This window comes from Dermochelys coriacea, chromosome 23 (assembly GCF_009764565.3).
Source record: "Dermochelys coriacea isolate rDerCor1 chromosome 23, rDerCor1.pri.v4, whole genome shotgun sequence".
In the NCBI taxonomy this organism is placed as follows: Eukaryota; Metazoa; Chordata; order Testudines; family Dermochelyidae; genus Dermochelys; species Dermochelys coriacea.
Window position 1 is genome coordinate 16,430,862 of NC_050090.1, and position 19,219 is coordinate 16,450,080.

The window sequence follows — 19,219 nt, forward strand, 5'->3', positions numbered from 1 at the left end:
GTTAACTGCGTGCTCAGGTGAGCGAGAGAAAGGGAGGCCGCTGATTGGCCCGAGTGTGTCACGTGTGTGGCTGGAGTGTCGGGGGCAGCCTAGAGAGCGGAGGGGCCGGACGGAGTCTGGTGGGGGAGCCGCGCGGGGAGGGTCCCCCTGGGCTGTGAGAAGGCGGGTGGGGGAGGGGCCGGGTCGGGTCGGGTCTCGTCCCGGCTCCCCCCCACTGACGCTTCCCCCCCCCCAGGTTGGGCCGCTCCAGATGCCGCTGCCGGTGGCGCTTCAGTCCCGCCTGGCCAAGAGAGGCCTCCTCAAGCACGTGGAGCCCGGTGCGTGCGAGACACCCGCGCGCTGGGGGCGCCGTGGGGCCGGGAGCGGGGCTGGGGGCCACCATGGGGCGGGGGGGGCTGTGGGGCCGGCGCTGGGGCGGGCCCGGCCTTAAGGGGCTGCGTGGGGCAGGGAGCGGGGCTGGGGGACACCATGGGGCGGGGGGGTGCCGTGGCGCCGGGCACCACCATGGGGAAGGTGCCGTGGGGCCAGGCGCTGGGGCGGGCCCGGCGCTAAGGGGCTCCGTGGGGCAGGGAGCGGGTCTGGGGGAAAGGGCCTGGCGCTGAGGAATGGGGCAGGGAGCCAGGCACTAAGGGGCACCGTAGGGCAGGGATCCACACAGGGGGTTCTCTGACCCACGCTGTCCTTAGAGCCCGAGGAGGAGGTCATCGCGGAGGATTACGATGACGACCACGTGGATTACGAAGCCACCAGAATCGAGAACTTGCCACCCAACTGGTATAAAGTGTTCGACCCCATCTGGTAAGGTTGATCGTCCCTGGGCAGCGTTATGTGCGGCTGTTTCCCAGCTGTCCCGCCCCAGAGATGGCTGCATCTCAGCATGCATGCTATAACGGCAGGTGAATCTACTCTCTGTCTCCCACTGCCCTCCAGCGGTCTTCCCTATTACTGGAACATGGAGAACGACCTGGTCTCCTGGCTCTCTCCCAACGACCCCAGCTCCATCATCACCAAAGCAGCTAAGAAGTTGAAAAACAGCCTAGGTAATGGGAGGGGAGTGGGTTTATGGGGGAAGGGGGCTGGGATTCAGAATTCCTGGGCTTCTATCCCAGCTCTGGGCAAGGCATAGGGTCCAGGGGCTTAGACTGGGGCAGGGTGGAGGGGCCCGGACGCCAGGGTTCCGTCAGAAAACTGTGTGTGTGTCTCCCCCAGAGGTGATGAGAAGCCGAGGCCCCTATGAGAAGCCGAGCCCCTATGAGAAGCCCGAGCGCCCTATGAGAAGCCCGAGCGCCCCTATGAGAAGCCCGAGCGCCCTACGAGAAGCCTGAGCGCGAGGAGGTGAAGGAGCGGCGTTACCATCGCCGGGAGGAGCTGGCCCCATATCCCAAACCCAAGAAAAGTGCGTGTGTGGGGGGGATGCAGCTGGATCCCTGCTAGCGTGGGGGGAGAGGGAGAAAGGAGGATGAAGGATGGGAGTGCCACGACATCCTGGAGAGGGTGGGGCTGAGCCCAGGGTGGGGTGGCTGTGGGGAGCAGAGACGTCGGGGGCGAAGAGGGATGAGTGAGGAGGGGAAGGGGGTGAATTAATTCCTAGGGGGGAGGGGGTTGTATCTGGACTTGGGGGAGCACTCAACTTAGCAGGGTCTCCCTCTCCCCCTGCCTTTCCCTCCCCAGGCAGCCGCAAGGACGAGGAACTAGACCCCATGGACCCCAGCGCCTACTCGGACGCCCACGGTGAGATCCTGCTGCCCCTTCTCCCCCGGGGGATACGGCGGGAGGACTGTAGTCCCACTGTGTGGCTCGGGGGGGGGTGTTGGAGAGGGAGTAGCGGTTGGGGGATGGGGTTACAGAGGAGAAGGAATTTGAGGAAGGGGCTTTGGGCTGTGGGGGAGGAGCTGAGAGGGGGACTACTAAGGGGAGGAGTCTATTGCAGTGGGAGGGGCCTACCTAGAGGCTGTTGCACTGACCTGCGCACCCCCCGCAGGGGCACGTGGTCGACAGGTCTGCCGAAGCGCAACGAGGCGAAGACGGGGGCCGACACTACCGCGGCCGGTCCCCTGTTCCAGCAGCGCCGTACCCCAGCCCGGGGCCGTGCTGCGGGCCAATGCTGAGGCCTCCCGCGCCAAGCAACAGGACTGACCCCCGCCCCCCTTTGTAATAAACCTGGAGAGATGCAGCTGGACCGACCTCAGTGTGTGCCCGGCCTGCAGGAGGTGCTCTCCCGGCTGACAGGGCTGGTTCTTTACTCCCTGCCACTTCTGCTCTCTTCTCCCCGGGCAGGGGCCCAGCGAGCTGCAGAACTTCTGCCCCCCAGCAGGGGTGATGGGTTGCCCCTGCCAGAGAAACCAGTTGTCCGGGGGGCAGAGGGAGGATTTTTCCAAGCCTGCTGCATGGGGTGGTATGTGTAGCAGCAGGGAAAGATTGGCAAAGCCACGGGGGGGCTGGGACCTTCTGCTCTAAGGCACATTGGTGGGAGAAGCATGGTTGGGGGCTGGTAGCCCCCCCAAACAGAACTAGAACCCCTCCTTTCCTCTGCCTTGATTTCCCCCTCCACAACCTGAAACTCTCCCACCCCCTGAATTTTTAGTGAGGGTCACACAGAATGCATTTCCCTGGGTCCTCGAGCCAGAGCTGGGAGAGAACCCGGGAGTCCTGGCTCCTAGCCCCCCTACTCTAACCACCAGATCTCCATTCTCCTCCACAGCTGGGGAGAGAACCCAGGAGTCCTTCAGCCCCACAGATGACAGGACCTGTGACTTAGTGTCAAAATCCATGTTGGATAATAAATAAAAAGGCCACAAGGGGAGTGATAAAAACTGGGGGGTCCACACGGCTGCCCCAGGGGACATTAATACTGAGTGGCTCATGCCTGGGCGCCCCTCCCCCCAAGCACTGGGGGGCTTGAGTGAGGGGGATTGGCCCCGCTGTGAGGGGCACATCCCTATCTGGAACCTAGGAATGGCTGCCTGCCTTTTACGCAAGGGTAAACTGAGGCAGAGTGAAGCAGGAAATGGCAGTAAGGTGGAACTCCCAGCTCTAACCCACCAGACCACACTCCCCTCCCAGAGCCAGGGAGAGAACCCAGGAGTCCTGGCGCCCAACCCCACCCTTCCACTGCATCTCCTACTTCTTTCTGAAAGACGATGGCAGGATCCCAGGCTGCCTCACCCGGTATTGAGATGCAGCCACCTCTGGGGCAGGGCAGAGGGGCCCCCTCACCGAAGACGGGGCTGGATGTTCGGAGACGAGGTGACCATCACGCCCCCAGTCAGTCCTCACTCAGGATCCCTTCTCCTTACACGCCAGCCTGCAAGAGAGAAAAAGGAAGGTTGGACTGGGGGAGCTGGAGAGAGAGAGAGGGTAGACCCCTACACCTGGCTCCCAGCCCTCCCACACCACTCTAACTAGACTCCACTGCCCTCCCAGAGCTGGGGAAAGAACCCAGGAGTCCTGGCTCCCAGCCTCCCCCACCCCATCCCACAACCCAGTAGTTGATGCAGCGCCTGGAATTCCCCAGCCCCCCACACCCTATGACTGCCCCTCCCCCAGAGTAGGGACTCAGGGCTATTAAGAAACTACCCCCCAGCACCCCACTTTCATTGCTAGTAGCCAAGAGTATAAGAGAGATGGTGGGGCTCTGTGCCCCATTTCCCCCCTCCCCCTGGGGCCGGATGGAAGATGGCCCTCCCTAGAGGGGCAGGCCCCCATGTCCATTTCCTATACCCCCCCCACATAGCCAGCCAGTCCCTGCCCTGGGGCTCCGGCCTCCTGGCCCATTTCTGGGTGCTGCTGGGAAAGGCTGTTCTGTGCCTCAGTTTCCCCACTGTTGCCACCATGACCTTTGACTATTACAACTGGAAGCTGTTGGCAGTAGGGAATGTCTCTCCCTCTGGGGCTGGGCAGCGCCTGGCCCAATGAGGGGCTGAGATCTCAGCCAGGGAGAGGGGGAGGCATCGGTGCAGCCCCTGCCCCAATGGTGGTGGGGGGGGGGGGCTCTGATCACTGTGAAAGTCCAGGCAGGGCCCAGACCCATGGAGACTTCCCAATCTCTGTGGAGGCCCCGGAGGGAGATAATACCACTACTGAACATGGCTCTGTGCTGGGGAGGGGATGGGGGGTGGTTGACTGGCTGGGGGGCAGTGTTGTGGTCACCCCCACCCCACACTTGGCACCCAGCCCTGGGAGGAGAAGTGCGGGGGGGAATCTCAGCTGTGGCGGCCAGGTATTTCCCTGCCTGGGGAAAGCTGCCGTAGCAGGACTGAGCTGAGACCTGGCAAACTTCCTGCAGGAGCAGAGCCAGTGTCCCCCAGAGGGGACAGGCCCCGGACCCCATTTGCTGACTCAGCCAGTCCCTGCCCTGGGGCAGAGGGGAGCCAGCACCCCCTAGAGGGGACAGGCCCTGTGCTCCATCCCTGACCCCCTCACCTGGCCAGCACCCCCTGGAGGGGCCCATGCCCCATTCCCTGCCCCCGGAACTGCCCCTGCAGCTAGGTGAGATCCGGCACCCCCTAGAGGAGACATACCCCATGCCCCATTCTCCAGCTGTTAGTAGGGTTAGAGGTCTGCACTAACACACCTCCTAGGACTCCCCCCACCCACATACACGTCTCCCCCCCCATGTCAATCACCGAGCACGGCAGCTAAATAAATACAGTCTATTTATTCCGCGCGGCGGCTCTGTACAGACAGGATAGCGGCTGGCAGGGTTACAGGCGTTTAAAAAAACCCCACCCCCCCCATCCATACAAAATGTGTCACCCGGAATCTATGTTCAGTGTTAGTGCCCTAGCGGGAGTGGGGCACCCCCCAGAAAAACACAGCCAGCTGGCCCCTTGGCAAAGCAGCACTCCCCCTGGCTTTGGGGGAGGAAGGGAAACTGAGGCGGAGGGAGGGATGGAGCTGAGAATTGAAACCAGAAGTCCTGGCTCCCAGCCCCACCCCTCAACAGCAGCATAGGGTAGAGTGACACTTAAAATGTATCTCATCATCTCAGGTATGGGCCAGCCCATGTCCATCGGCCGTCGCTCCATAGAGTCACTGGGGCTAGCTCCACAGCTGGTGGGAAGGGGTTTGCAGTGGAGTCCCGGGGGGGGTGATGCAGATTCACACGGGCTGCTCCCCACTGTGTTGTACCAACAGCGGCCTCTGTTCCCACTGCCACTGGGATGTGTCTGCCCAGGGACGCCGTTTCCCACCAGGGAAATATTGTTTAGTAATTAATGGCAGGTCGCAGCCGTTCGCTCCCACCCAGCCGAGCCCCAAAGAGCTACAAAAACATGGAGCCAGGGCAGGTCCTGGAACACCTGGGGGAAACTGAGGCACAGAGCTGGGGAAGGGACTAGGCTTGAAATTTACAGACAGCAAGTCCTGACTCCCCTTCCCCCCCTGCTCTAACCACTAGACCCCACTCCCCTCCCAGATCCAGGGAAAGAACCCAGGAGTCCTGGCTCCCAGTCCCTCCCCCATGATTTAACAAGTTTTGGGGCTGGGCTTGAGAGTACTCAGCAAAAGGGCATGCTGTGGGGAATCCAGGGGGCAGCACTCCCACGCTGTCCGGGTGAACCATCACCCTTTGGAATGGTGGCAAGTCCTTCCTCCATGTGCCAGCTTGGTACTGCCGAGCCATTCCTGGGGGTTCCCTCCCGCCCCCCGTCTTGATGCACTGTCCATCGGGGCTGCTTCGGGATCGTACAAAAATAATTCTCTGGCTCAATCCATTTGCCGACTCTCTGCGGCTTGCGGGGGGAGAATCACGGTCTCTCCCCGCTCTAGTGTGCACCTAAATGCCTCTCCTGGGCCGAAGGGGGGGTGTCAGTCATCCTGACCCAGAAGAGGGGAACAGGGTCTGAGCTGGAGCAGAGTAGAGGACAGATATGGGGCGGGGCTAGGAAAGTGACTGGCTTGGGGGAGACAAGGTTATATGGAGGAGCAGCAGTGGAATGATTGGATGGGGGTGGAAAAAGGGGACATGCTTCCCACCAAAGATCTGTCAAGTGAGAGAGACTTGGGGGGAGCCAAGGTAGAAGGAGGGGCAGAGAGATGTGGGGGGTCAAGGGCAGGTGCGGGGCAGGGAGAGGCTATGGAGGGGGCCAAGGGAGATGGAGGGCTCACAGCCCAGAGAAGGAGCACAGGAGAGACCCCCCAACCCGCCCCCCTTGCAGACCTCACTTGACCAGCACTGACTTGGGGGGTAGCCCGGCTCGCTGTGCTCCTTGCCAAGGGGCAGCGGGGCAGTGGGCTCCTCACGGGGGCCCAGGGGCGGCCTGGCCTTGGGCAGACTGTACATGTAGACGGCCCGATCACCAGCCCAGCCCCCAGGACGAAGGGGGGTGCAGGCGGAAGCCGAAGAGGTGCATGGAGGCCACGGTGGAGGCCACGATGGAGAGCGAGGTGGCAAAGCCCTTGAGGATGTTGTCGGCATACTTCACCACCACGGCCACCAGGAGGCCGCCAAAGGCCTGGTTGAGGATCACGCCCCACACCAGTGGGCTGTAGCCGTGGAAGAAGCCTTGTGCGGCCACGGCTGCCCCCTCGGCCCACCACATGCCCAGCAGCCCGAGCAGGGTCCCGAAGATGCCCAGCTGCACATTGCGCAGCCAGACGGAGGCTGAGCTGCCCTTCAAGATCTTCTCGAAGTAGACGCCGGCGAAGCCCGAGGAGAGGCAGGAGACCACCACGGCGACGAGCCCAACCACGTAGCTCTGGCGGGCTGTGCCTGGGGACCTCTGCCCGCCCGCCTGGCCCTGCTCCACCTGGACGATGGCCACCCGGCGAAGAGCAGGAGCAGCGACAGCCACTGCAGGCGCGACAGGCTCTTGCGGAGCATCAGGACCGAGAAGATGGCCGTGGTCAGGATCTTCAGCTGGTAGGTGACCTGCAGGGCGGCAGGCAGGCAGGTCAGAACCGGGGGGCCAGGCTGGCATCCCCTCCTGACTGCCAACCCACAGATCCTCCCCCAGTCCCACATAGAACCCACCACCTGGTATCCCCCGGTCACATCGACGGGCCCATCAAGCCCGGCATCAGGGCTGGGGTCCCACCTGGAAGGTGGCTGCCGGCAGGTTGGAGATGGCAACGTACTGGAGGTTGTTCTGCAGCGTGTAGATCAGCGAGGGCACCGCCAGCTTCAGCGTATCCATGTACTGCAGCACCACGGCATCGTACAGGGACAGGGCGAACTGCTTCATGTTGCCTGCGGGCAGAGAGCGCGCCAGGGACGGCTCACCGGTCTGCCTGGCGCAGCACGGCGCCCCTGCCCCCAGACTGCTGCGGAGAGCGCCCCCTGCCCAGCCTCCTGCCCACTCCCCACAGCCTGGCCCAGCCTGCCAGGAGAGAGCACCCCTACCCAGCCCCTGTCCTACAGCGCCCAGACTGCCATGGGAGAGCAAACCATACCCAACCCTCCGCCCACTCCCCACAGCCCGGCCCGGACTGCCAGGTGAGAACACCCCCTACCCAGCCCCCTGCCTACAGCATCCCCCAGTGCCCGGCCGGCCTGCCATGGGAGAGCACCCGTACCCAGCCCCCTGCCCACTCCCCACAGCCCAGCCCCACTACCTCGTTTCTGGAGGAAGATGAGCAGCAGGCAGGTGGCTCCCTTGAGGAGCCATGACCACGGCGCGTGGTGGCGAAGAAGCGCTCCCCGGGCAGGGTTCGCACGTAGCGGATGCTCAGGATGAGTGAGGCATTCTGGACCACCAGCACTGCCAGGCTGATGTACTTCAACCGATGGTTCCCTGCGGGACGGGGACGCATCAGACCCAGAGCAGAGAGCCTGGCATCCCCCTCTCCCCATCAGACCCCCCATGGCCTTTCACACACCCTTCCTGCAACGCTGCACCCAGCCAATACCCCAATGCCAAAATCCCACACACACCCCCTTTCACACTGACCCATTGCACATGGAGAAGGCAGACTTCCCCCTTCTGGCCTCACCATACGTGGGATGCATTCAGGGGCTTGCGGCGCTGAGATGCAGCTACCTCTGGGGGGACAGCTGGGAAACAGCCACACACAACGTGCATGGGGATGGCGCGCAGTGCTGAGATGCAGCCACCTCTGGGACATGGCAGCTGGGGAACAGTTGCTCATAACACTGCACAGGGATGGCTCACCCTCTCCCTTAGGTGGTTCAAAACTTATTTTCAGCCTCAATCACTGCCTGGCCAGTTTGTCCCCATTTCTTCTCGTGCCAGGGTTGTCGCTTAGCGTCAGTAGCTCTTCCCCCTGATGCTTCAACCCCACCCCTGTCAGCCTGCGTTTTCAGCTCAGCTAGGCCAATTAGGCCCATGGCGAGATTGGCTCACTGCTCTCCCGATTAGCCTTTCTGCTCCACTTTTTTCCCCTCGGACGCAGGCTGCCCAGAATAGAACACAGGAGTCTGGAGGAGGCCCTCATCGTCATATGTTCCGATCTCGGCTGGAGACACCTAGGGCCTTTTTCCCCAGCTCAGGCATCCTGATGCGCGCAGGTCTTTCTCCTCCTGTTTACAGCCAATAAGCTCCCTGCTCAGCCGCCAGAGACATTATAATGAAACGAAAAACCTCAACTCTGCGACGGGGCTTTCTACCCTGTGTCTGTACAGCCCCTAACACCACGGAAATCTGCACGGCAACCCAACCATAATTGAAATAATCAACGCCTAGCGCAGTGGAAGTTTGATTGTAGACCCTACCATAATAGAAACTTTCAACAACCATCAAAGATTTTCGCCCATTGGGGAAGGGACCAAGTAGCTCTTGGGAGCTGAGAGACAAGGATATCTCTGGAGGCAGGAGACCGGGTAGGTGGGCCCCCAATCCGATCTAAATGTTGCTTCCCGGCATGATCAATTGCAGCTAATTTCAACTCATGAGCCCTGGATAAAAGACCAACTCCCAGATGGGCAGCACTTCAGGTGCCCGGGGGGGATTTTGGCATCAGCTGAAGGGAACCAGATGCAGCTAAGTGACTGGCTTCCTGCTGCACCTGGCTAAGCAAACACACACCTGTCCAGAGTCAAACCAGGAAACATGAGAAATAGGTGGGGAATTTCCGTCCCTTGACTGCATTCCAATCCAAGGAACGGTCAGGCTGGCCCAGGACTACCGTAAGGGAAATCTGGCCAGCTATGCTGGGAATGGCTCACATGGCACAGAGACGCAGCTGCCTCTGGGAGGAGCAGCTGAGGAACAGCTACACATAACGGTGCACAACAATTGAGGAAAGGATACAAACGGGGGATCTGTCATCCAACAGAATCGCAGATCAGCCCTGGGGCCAGCGCTACCTGCCATGGGAGAGAGGCCCTGCTGAGCTCCTCGCCCCACAGCACAGCGCCCCCAACAGCTTTGTAAAAGTTTTCTATCCTACCAGAGTACACCTGACTCTGCTGCTCCTTCTCAAGGTCCTGGGATCCCGCCTCTGAGTGGGGAAAAGAGCAGGAAATCCCACTCCCCACCCCGTCTTTCTCTGCAGGGAGTCTCCCTTTGTACAACCTGCCCCGCTCATCATGGGGGCCAGAGCTCCCCTTGTACACCAGACACCCCCCCTTTGTGTACGTCCAACCCCACACGCTCCCCCTTCAGCAGCAGCAATTCTCTGGCCTTCCCTACTCCATCCTGCCCTACTCCCAGACCCCACTGCTCCCATGCTGTCCCGGTGTCTAAACCACCCCCTTTTGTAGTGTCTGCCCCTCCCAGGGCTCCCCCCCACCGCCTTCCCCTGCGTCCACCCCTCCCCTGCTCCCCCCGTTCCTCAGTGTGCCCCCCTCCCTGCAGTCTCTCTCCTTCCCCACTCATCTGCTCCCCATCAACCCCCTGCTCCCCACAAATTCCGCCACCCCGCAACGCCAGGGACCCCCCGGTATCTACCCCTCCCCCACCCACACCGGTGTCTGCCCCCATCACCACGAGTGACCCAACCCCTCTGCGCTGCCCGCTGCCCCCCCCGGCTTCCCATGTCCACGTCCCTCCCAGTCCTGAGCCCCCATCGGCATCAGCTCCCCCCTGGAGTCCCTGCCCCCGCCAGCCCCCCGGCCCAGGGTCTCACCCCCCGCTGCCGCCTGGTCCCCGCCGCCTCCAGCCCCCCCGGCGCTGCCATGGTGGCAACTGCCCGGCAACCCCCGGACCCCGCCCCACCGCCACTTCCGCATCTCCACTTCCGCTTCCGGCCCCAGCGCGAGAGGCGGGCTAGAGCGGAGCGCGAGCGGGCGGAGCATAGAGAGCAGAGGGGCCGGCTAGAGCGGAACTCGGGGACCATAGAGTGCAAGGGGGCTGGTGGCAACTGCCCGGCAGCCCCCCGATCCCGCCACTTCCGCTTCCGGCCGCAGCGCGAGAGGCGGGCTAGAGCGGAGCGCGAGCGGGCGGAGCATAGAGAGCAGAGGGGCCGGCTAGAGCGGAACTCGGGGACCATAGAGTGCAAGGGGGCTGGTGGCAACTGCCCGGCAGCCCCCCGATCCCGCCACTTCCGCTTCCGGCCCGCAGCGAGAGGCGGGCTAGAGCGGAGCGCGAGCGGGCGGAGCATAGAGAGCAGAGGGCCGGCTAGAGCGGAACTCGGGGACCATAGAGTGCAAGGGGGCTGGTGGCAACTGCCCGGCAGCCCCCCGATCCCGCCACTTCCGCTTCCGGCCGCAGCGCGAGAGGCGGGCTAGAGCGGAGCGCGAGCGGGCGGAGCATAGAGAGCAGAGGGGCCGGCTAGAGCGGAACTCGGGGACCATAGAGTGCAAGGGGGCTGGTGGCAACTGCCCGGCAGCCCCCGATCCCGCCACTTCCGCTTCCGGCCCCAGCGCGAGAGGCGGGCTAGAGCGGCACCCCAGCGGGCGGACCCTAGAGAGGAGGGGTGGCGGTTAGACCAGAGGGGCTGGGAGCCCGGACTCCTGGCTTCTCTCCCGGCGCCGGGAGGGAGCCCGGACTCCTGGGTTCCAGCCCCAGAGCACACACGCCTGGGGCAGCGACCTGGCCCCCGGGCTCCCCTCCAGCCCCCAGCTCCTTGGTTCGGTTTCTCCACCACACGGCTGGGGGGCCACGGGGGGCCACGATGCATTTCAGGGGAGCCCGTGGACAGGGCAATTGCCTCTGGGCACCGCAGGGGGCCGAGACCGGCCACGTCAGCTACAGGGCACCGGCCCCTGTCCCCTCCCCCCCGGCCAGCCAGGCCCAGCGCTGGGGCCGGGTGGGAGCCGGCACCCTAGAGGGGACAGGCCCCCCGCCATTCCCCGCCGCCCGAGCTTTGCGCCCAGCGGGAGCGGGTCTGAAACACGGACAGGTGTTGGGGCGCGCAGGGGAGGGCAGGGCTGGCGTAGGGGGCAGCTGGTTCGAGTGTGTGCGTCACTGCTGGATCCGGGAGCGCTGGCTGGAGCTACACCTTGAGTGTGGGTGAGGGGCTGGGAGCCAGGACACCTGGGTTCTCTCCCCGGCTCTGAGAGGGGACTGGAGTCCGGTGAGTGAGAGCTGGGGCAGGGCTCCTGGGTTCCCACCTCCCCCTACTGAGAGGACTCACTGACTCTACAAGGATTCCCTGGATAAAGATAAAACCTCTTTTATTTAAATAGCTTTTTCCTCTCAATCCTGTACAGAATTAGTCTTAATCTCACGCTGGCATCGGGGTCCCCTGCATCGGGGCCTGTTAAGCAGCTTAGATAAGGTACCTCAGTCTCAGCCCAGTAAGCCACACCTTGGGGCGCGTACGACAGGCTGGAAATAGGGGGCTAGAGCCCCCCAAACCTCATCCCCACCTCATGGGCTGGTACTGAGGCTGGCAATACACAAGTATTTACACATACAGAGACATGGCTGATCCTCGAGAGGGACCAGAATCCAAACCTCTAGCAGGGGAAGGGGAAGAACTGGAGGGAGGCAGGGAGGGACTGGGAGACAGGACCCCAGTTCTGGGAGGGGAGTTGGGTTTAGTGGTTGGGGGCGGCTGGGAGCCAGGACTCCTGGGTTCTATCCCCAGGTCTAGACACCTGTAAAACCAGGTCAACTCTGATCTCAGCTGGCCACAGGCCTAGCTGCCTTAGGCTGAAGTGATCCCCATGGGGTGGTCCCCATCCCGGCAGGGAGATGCAGGGTAAATCCAAGTCTTTCAGCAGCTGCTGTTGCCAGCGGTGCCCCTAGGGGGTGCTGGGTTCTGTGGCTCCTCCTCCAGTTGGAGCTGGGGATCTGGCTGCAGCCAGGGGTGCAGGAGAAGCTGCTTCAGTGTGGGTCGGTCTGCAGGCTCCGGGGACAGGCACCATCGGATCACATCCTGGCAGCCTGGAGGGCGGGGGGGGGAAATGAAAAAGGAGGTTAGAGAGAACCCAGGAGTCCTGGCTCCCCTCCCACCAATGGTGTACCACCATCCAACTAATCATTTTGGACAGGGGGATGAGTGTGAAAGAATGAAAGGAGACGAATGTGTTGGGACGCAGTGCCCCAGAGGGCCAGCAGGGGGCAGCGCTGGGTGTAGGGGGCACAGGGCCCAAGGGCCCCAGTGGGGGCAGCACTGGCTATAGGGGGGTGCAGGGCCCCAGCGGAGGGCCGCGCTGGGCGTAGGGGGGTGCGGGGCCCGGGGGGGGCGTAGGGGGCACAGGGCCCCGGCGGGGGGCAGCGCTGGGTGTAGGGGGCACAGGGCCCCGGCGGGGGGCGCTCACGTCAGACAGGGGCTCGGGAAGTGGAGCTGCGCGGCCAGGATCTCCTCGTCCGCTGGAAGGGGACGTCACCGCAGGCCATGTCATAGAGCAGGATGCCCAGGGACCAGACGGTGGCCGGCAACACGTGGTACTGCTGCAGACTGACCCACTCCGGGGGGCTGTACACACGGGTGCCTGGAGGGGGCACAGAGGTTAGCAGGGCTGCCTCTCAGAGGTGGGGAGAGAACCAGGCGTCCTGGCTTCCAGCACCCCCCCCAGCTCTAACCCACCAGCCCCCACTCCCCTCCCACAGCCAGGGAGAGAACCCAGGCGTCCAGGCCACTCACCGTCGAACTCTGTGCAGACCGAGTCCCTCAGGAGGGCGCCGGAGCCGAAGTCGATGAGCTGGAGGCGGCCGGTGTGCAGCTCCACCAGGATGTTCTCGTCCTTGATGTCCCGATGCGCCACCCCTCGGGCGTGGCAGTGACCCACGGCCTCCAGCACCTGGTGGAAGAAGCGCCGGCTCTGCCCTCGGCCAGGGGCCCCCGCTCCGTCACGTAGTCAAAGAGATCCTGGCAGGGCTCGGGCCGCTCCAGCACCAAGAGGAACCCCTCGGGGGTCTCGTACCAGTCCAGCAGGCGGATGACGCCCCGATGCCCGCCCCTGGCACACACCCGCTTCATCAGCATCACCTCCTGGGGCACCCGGAGGCCGTTGGGCTGTGGGGAGAGAGAAAGGGGGGAGACTGAGGGGGCCTTATGCTGCAGAGCCAAGGAGAGAACCCAGGTGTCCCAGCTCCCAGACTCCCCCTTCCTAACCGCTAGATCCCATTCCCCTCCTGGGGCCAGGGAGAGAACCCAGGCGTCCTAGCAGTCACGGCCAGGCGCTGGGGGGTGCTGTGCTGCAGAGGGCAGCAGAGGTTGCAGCGATTTCTATAATAAAGCACCTTCAGCCCATAGACCCACCCCCTTTATTTGGACCCAATCGGAAATGAGGATTCTGGGTTTAATTTGCATAAACCCTTGTCCAAGGATCTAAGTGCTGTTTTGAGGACCCCAATGGGAATTTGCTGAGCTTGTCCCCTCGTTAACCCCCCCAGGCCCACAGTCAGGACACAGACTCATTGTGAGTCATCAGGTGGAGCTTTCCAAAGGGGAAGCAATTAACCAGCAAGAGCATCCTGAGCTAATGAGCGGAGTCTAAGAATTAGCTCCTAAACTAAATTGACCCCCCCACATCCAATCATTGCCTCAGGTCCCCTCCCCACGAAACGTACCAGCTTGGACCAGTGGGTCACTTTGTTCTTCCCAACGTGTTTGATGGCGACCTGAAGAGAGAGGCAGAGATCAGGCCCCCCCTTCCCGAGCCAGCCAGTCCCGCCCAGGGGCCGGAGCCCCCAGAGGGGACAGGCCCCTGCCCCATTCCCCGAGCCAGCCAGTCCCGCCCAGGGGCCGGAGCCCCCAGAGGGGACAGGCCCCTGCCCCATTCCCCGAGCCAGCCAGTCCCGCCCAGGGGCCGGAGCCCCCAGAGGGGACAGGCCCCTGCCCCATTCCCCGAGCCAGCCAGTCCCGCCCAGGGGCCGGAGCCCCCAGAGGGGACAGGCCCCTGCCCCATTCCCGAGCCAGCCAGTCCCGCCCAGGGGCTGGAGCCCCCCAGGGGACAGGCCCCTGCCCCATTCCCGAGCCAGCCAGTCCCGCCCAGGGGCTGGAGCCCCCCAGAGGGGACAGGCCCCTGCCCATTCCCCGAGCCAGCCAGTCCCGCCCAGGGGCCGGAGCCCCCGGAGGGGACAGACCCTGCCCCATTCCCCGCCCCCCTGGGGCCAGCCACTTTTCTCACCTGCAGTCCATCAGCCAGCCGTGACCAGCATAGACGGTCCCGAAGCCGCCCTTCCCCAGCAGCCCCCCAAGCTGATACACAGCATCAAAGGTGTCTTTGTCCTTCCCTGGGGAGGGCAGAATGTTACTCTGGTGGAAAAGAGAGCCAGGTGTCCTGGCTCCTAGCCCCCAGTCCCCTCCCAGAGCCCGGTGTCCCCGGCCCCAGCCCAAGGAATGAAGTGGGAGACAAGGGCAGGGCAGTTCTGCAGAGGGGGAGCCAGGCATGTGTGGTGGGCTTGGGGCAGAAGGGGCCCCAGAGAGACCTGGGGAATGATACGGGGAGAGGAGCCCCCCAGGACCCCCGGGGGGAAGCTGTGGGAGACGGAGACAGAGACAAACAGGTGTGAAAGTGAAGGGAGAGAAATGGGGAATGTGAGGGGAGGGAAGGGGGCAGTGGGGCTGGAGAAGGGACAGTGGTGAGGGGGGCAGGGGCCAGGCCTCCCCTCCGGGGAGTGGGACAGGAGCCAAGTCAGGAGAAGGGGAGGGGAGGGGAGGGGGCAGTGGGGGGGCAGGGAGAGGCCCGTGGGGCAGGAGGGGCAGTGGGCAGGGTGTCACCTCTGGGGCAGGGGAAGGAGCTGTGGGGCAGGAGGAGATAGTGGGGTGGGGGCAGTGGGGCAGGAGGGGGATGGGAGCCATGGGACAGGAGAGAAGGGGGCAGGAGCAGGGGGCCCAGGGGGGGTCTGGGTCTGGGTCTCACCTCCGGGGCAGCAGCGCCCCCAGTGGCATGGGGCAGCATCGCGCTCCCGCTCGCGGACCTGCAGCCCCCCCTGAGCTCCGACTGACTCGCGCCACGCCGCGCGGCTCCCTCACTACCATCGCGCCGCCAGCCAACCAGCGCCGGCCTCATTTGCATGGCCCCGCCCCTCCGCCCGTCGCAGCGGCCGCGGAGGCGTCGAGGTGATTTTCCAGGAATCGGGGCGCGGGGCAGGGGGGGCCGGGGAGGGAGCGGGGCCGTCACGGTTTCTGGGAGATCGGTCGGGGCCAAACCAGCCGCCGCGGCGCCTCGCACGTTCCTCACCCTCAGCTTGGGGCCGGCTGCGCCTCGGGAACCGCTCGGGCAAGGAGAGAACCCAGGCGTCCGGGCTCCCAGCCCCGCCCCGAGCCAGGAGGGAACCAGGTGTCCGGGCTCCCAGGGGACATGTCAGCCCCACTCCCACGCCGCAGCCCCAGCCGTGCCGGCTCCCCCACTCCCGACCCGCAGCCCCCAGCCCTTCTGGTGCCCCCCACTCCAGACCCACAGCCCCCCGCTCAGCCGCTGCCCCTCACTCCCAACCCACAGCCCCCTGCTAGCCCAGCCCTGCCGGCTCCCCCCACTCCCGACCCGCAGCCCCAGCCCTGCCGACTCCCCCCACTCCCCCTGCAGCCCCAGCCCTTCTGGTGCCCCCACTCCAGACCCACAGCCCCCCGCTCAGCCGCTGCCCCTCACTCCCAACCCACAGCCCCCTGCTAGCCCAGCCCTGCCGGCACCCCCCACTCCCGACCCGCAGCCCCCAGCCCTGCCGGCTCCCCCCACTCCCGACCCGCAGCCCCCAGCCCTTCTGGTGCCCCCCACTCCAGACCCACGCCCCCCCGCTCAGCCGCTGCCCCTCACTCCAACCCACAGCCCCCTGCTAGCCGCCCCTGCCGGCACCCCCCACTCCCGACCCGCAGCCCCCTGCCGGCCCAGCCCTGGGCTCCCCGGCGCCCCCCACTCCCGACCCGCAGCCCCCTGCCCTTTGGTGCCCCCACTCCAGACCCAGCCCCCCGCTCAGCCGCTGCCCCTCACTCCCAACCCACAGCCCCCTGCTAGCCCAGCCCTGCCGGCACCCCCCCACATCCCACCCACCGCAGACCCTCAGCCCCCAGCCTTCCGGCTCCCCCCACTCCACCCGCAGCCCCCAGCCCTTCTTGCCCCCCACTCCAGACCCACAGCCCCCCCGCTCAGCCGCTGCCCTCACTCCCAACCCACAGCCCCTGCTAGCCCAGCCCTGCCGGCACCCCCCACTCCCGACCGCAGCCCCAGCCCTGCCGGCTCCCCCACTCCGACCCGCAGCCCCCAGCCCTTCTGGTGCCCCCCACTCCAGACCCACAGCCCCCCGCTCAGCCGCTGGCCCCTCACTCCCAACCCACAGCCCCCTGCTAGCCCAGCCCTGCCGCACCCCCACTCCCGACCCGCAGCCCCCAGCCCTGCCGGCTCCCCCCACTCCCGACCCAGCCCCCAGCCCTTCTGGTGCCCCCCACTCCAGACCCACAGCCCCCCTCAGCCGCTGCCCCTCACTCCCAACCCACAGCCCCCTGCTAGCCCAGCCCTGCCGGCACCCCCCACTCCCGACCGCAGCCCCCAGCCCTGCCGGCTCCCCCCACTCCCAACCCGCAGCCCCCTGCTAGCCCAGCCCTGCTGGCGCCCCCACTCCCGACCCGCAGCCCCAGCCCTTCTGGTGCCCCCCACTCCAGACCCACAGCCCCCCCGCTCAGCCGCTGCCCCTCACTCCCAACCCACAGCCCCTGCTAGCCCAGCCCTGCCGGCACCCCCCACTCCGACCCGCAGCCCCCTTAGCCCAGCCCTGCTGGCGCCCCCACCCCGACCCGCAGCCCCCAGCCCTACTGGTGCCCCTCACTCCTGACCGCAGCCCCCCCTGCTCGGCCACTGCCCCTCACTCCAACCACAGCCCCCAGCCCTGCCCGCATCCCCCTCCCAACCCACAGCCCTTCCGGTGCCCCACTCCTGACCCACAGCCCCCAGCCCTGCCAGCATCCCCCATTCCAACCCACAGCCCTTCTGGTGCCCCTCACTCCCTGACCCACAGCCCCCTGCTAGCCCAGCCTGCCGGTGCCCCTCACTCCTGACCCACAGCCCCCTGCTAGCCCAGCCCTGCCGTGCCCTCACTCCTGACCCACAGCCCCCTGCTAGCTCAGCCCTGCCGGTACCCCTCACCCGACCCACAGCCCTCCCCAAGCTCTGATCTAGTGCTGGAGTGCAGGGGAGCCTGGGCGCCTGGGTTCGCTCTGGCTCTGGGAGGGCATGTGGCAGGGCCCTTGGGTCACTGGGCTCCCCTTACACCCCGGGGGTGTGGGTAGTGAAGGGGTGTCACATACCCCAGCAGGGCCCCTGCTGCCCTAAGGCAACAAGGAGATCCCCCCCACGCTGAGACCCCTGGAGCAGGGACCCCCCCCACCCTGTCCTGGGCAGCCCCTGGAGGCAGGAACTGGGGCTCCCTGTTCACAAATCCCTATTTCCCCTCCCCCCGCCCAGGTTTTTGATGGCGTTGCGTAGGTCCTACCAAAACACCCCCCAGGGAGAGACATGGGCCAGGCAGGGGAAGATGAAGGGTCACAGCTGGGTGCTGGGGGGGGCTTCAGTGCTTTGATCTAACCCCAATGGCAGCCCCCACCCACTCTCAGCCCCGAGCCATGGAGGGAACCCAGGCATCCTGGCTCCCAGCCCCACCCCCCTCTAACCACTAGACCACACTTCCCTCCCAGAGCCAGGCAAGAACCCAGGAGTCCGGGCTCACAGATCCCCTTTTCTATCCCACCAGACACACCCCCCCCCGCCCCCACCCGTGAAGAAAATTCACTGCAAAATGGAAAACAATCAATTCAATTTCTTTAAGTCGGAAGCTGTTTTGGGGGGGCTGGGACCGTCTCTCGCAGCATCTGTGCCCTGGGCGGTGTGTGTGTGGGGGGCCATGCCAGGCTCAACAGGGCCCCGATCCTGTGTGGGGTGTGGGCAGCACCTGGGCTGGGGGGGCCTCGCTCATGGTGGGGGAGTGGATCTGGGCAGGTCCTGGCCAGTCGGGGCCCCAATCTCAGGCAGGGAGGTTGGGGGGGCACCATGACCCCCCCATAGCAGCTCCGGGCCCCCCAGTCTGCAGGGCCTCCCCCCGCTTGCCCCTCCCGGCTCTCGCTGGCCTGAAGTGTCTTAGCCCCCCTGGTTTTATCAGGCCCCTGGGGGCATCACTTGGGGGCCTCTCAATTCCAGCCGGCCACTTGCCCCCCGCCCCGCTGGCCCGGCACTTCCAGGAGGCGCAGCCAGGGCCAGGTGCCAGCGTAACCCGCTGTGGTAATTCACTCCGAGCCCGGCCCCTTGGGGGGCAGGTGGATCTGCTGAGGGGGTGTCAGTGGATGGACCTAGGGGGGAGCCCCAGAGGGTCTTTTCACAGCTGGTCAAACCGGCTCTAGTGCAGGGCAGCTCAGAGGGGTCATGCTCAAGGGGCACCAGCCCCATGAGCTCACTGACCCCCAGAAACATTGGCCCTGGCTGCCCCTGTAGCTCCCACAGGGTGGGGGGGGGAGAATGGTTCTCCAGGGAGCCTGGACCCCTAGTGGGCGTGCAGCTGGGGGGGGGGAGTCAGGGGCAGGACTCTGGGGAAAGATCGGAGTATGTACGGGGGGGCTGGGGCGTGCTCCCCCCTTTCAATACACGCTAGCAGGCCCCAGCTGGGCACTCTGAGCCGCTGCCTCCCGGAGTGAGGGGGGCCCCAGCTCGGTGACCCCCAACACCAGTGGGAGGGGGCAGCCCCCCACTGATCCCCCTTTGCAGACCCACCCCAAATCCACCCTGAAACTGGCTCCATCTGCAGCGTCCCCCCCCCAGACCCAGAGCGTTGGGGCGGGGAGACGACGCATCCCTCATATTTCCCGCCAGCCGGGGGGCCTGCAGCAGGGATGGTGGGTATTTTCCGAGGCCGCTCCAGGGCTCCCTCGCTCCTCTCCAGCGCGCTGGGGGTCGGCAGCCCCCGGGCCGGTGGGGGGCAGCACCCCGGCTAGCAACAAAAGG

The 19,219-nt window shown here is 65.2% G+C and overlaps 3 protein-coding genes across 3 annotated transcripts; 1 reads left to right on the forward strand and 2 right to left on the reverse strand.

Moving 5' to 3' along the window:
- Positions 1–22: 22 nt before the first annotated feature.
- Positions 23–2,184, forward strand: PQBP1 (polyglutamine binding protein 1). Its single transcript, XM_038381685.2, is given in 8 exon segments — positions 23–119; positions 236–317; positions 687–798; positions 931–1,040; positions 1,298–1,396; positions 1,672–1,725; positions 1,975–2,068; positions 2,070–2,184. Coding segments are annotated over 7 exon segments (603 nt in total). The 5' UTR covers positions 23–119; positions 236–250; the 3' UTR covers positions 2,137–2,184.
- Positions 2,185–4,638: 2,454 nt separating this feature from the next.
- Positions 4,639–9,114, reverse strand: SLC35A2 (solute carrier family 35 member A2). Its single transcript, XM_038381683.2, is given in 8 exon segments — positions 4,639–6,291; positions 6,294–6,320; positions 6,323–6,763; positions 6,766–6,871; positions 7,038–7,189; positions 7,555–7,614; positions 7,617–7,733; positions 8,672–9,114. Coding segments are annotated over 8 exon segments (1,173 nt in total). The 5' UTR covers positions 8,697–9,114; the 3' UTR covers positions 4,639–6,046.
- Positions 9,115–11,493: 2,379 nt separating this feature from the next.
- PIM2 (Pim-2 proto-oncogene, serine/threonine kinase) lies at positions 11,494–15,325 on the reverse strand. Its single transcript, XM_043501694.1, is given in 9 exon segments — positions 11,494–12,230; positions 12,615–12,659; positions 12,662–12,781; positions 12,934–13,110; positions 13,113–13,305; positions 13,863–13,913; positions 14,423–14,442; positions 14,445–14,550; positions 15,158–15,325. Coding segments are annotated over 9 exon segments (1,038 nt in total). The 5' UTR covers positions 15,314–15,325; the 3' UTR covers positions 11,494–12,060.
- Between the last annotated feature and the right edge of the window lie 3,894 nt (positions 15,326–19,219).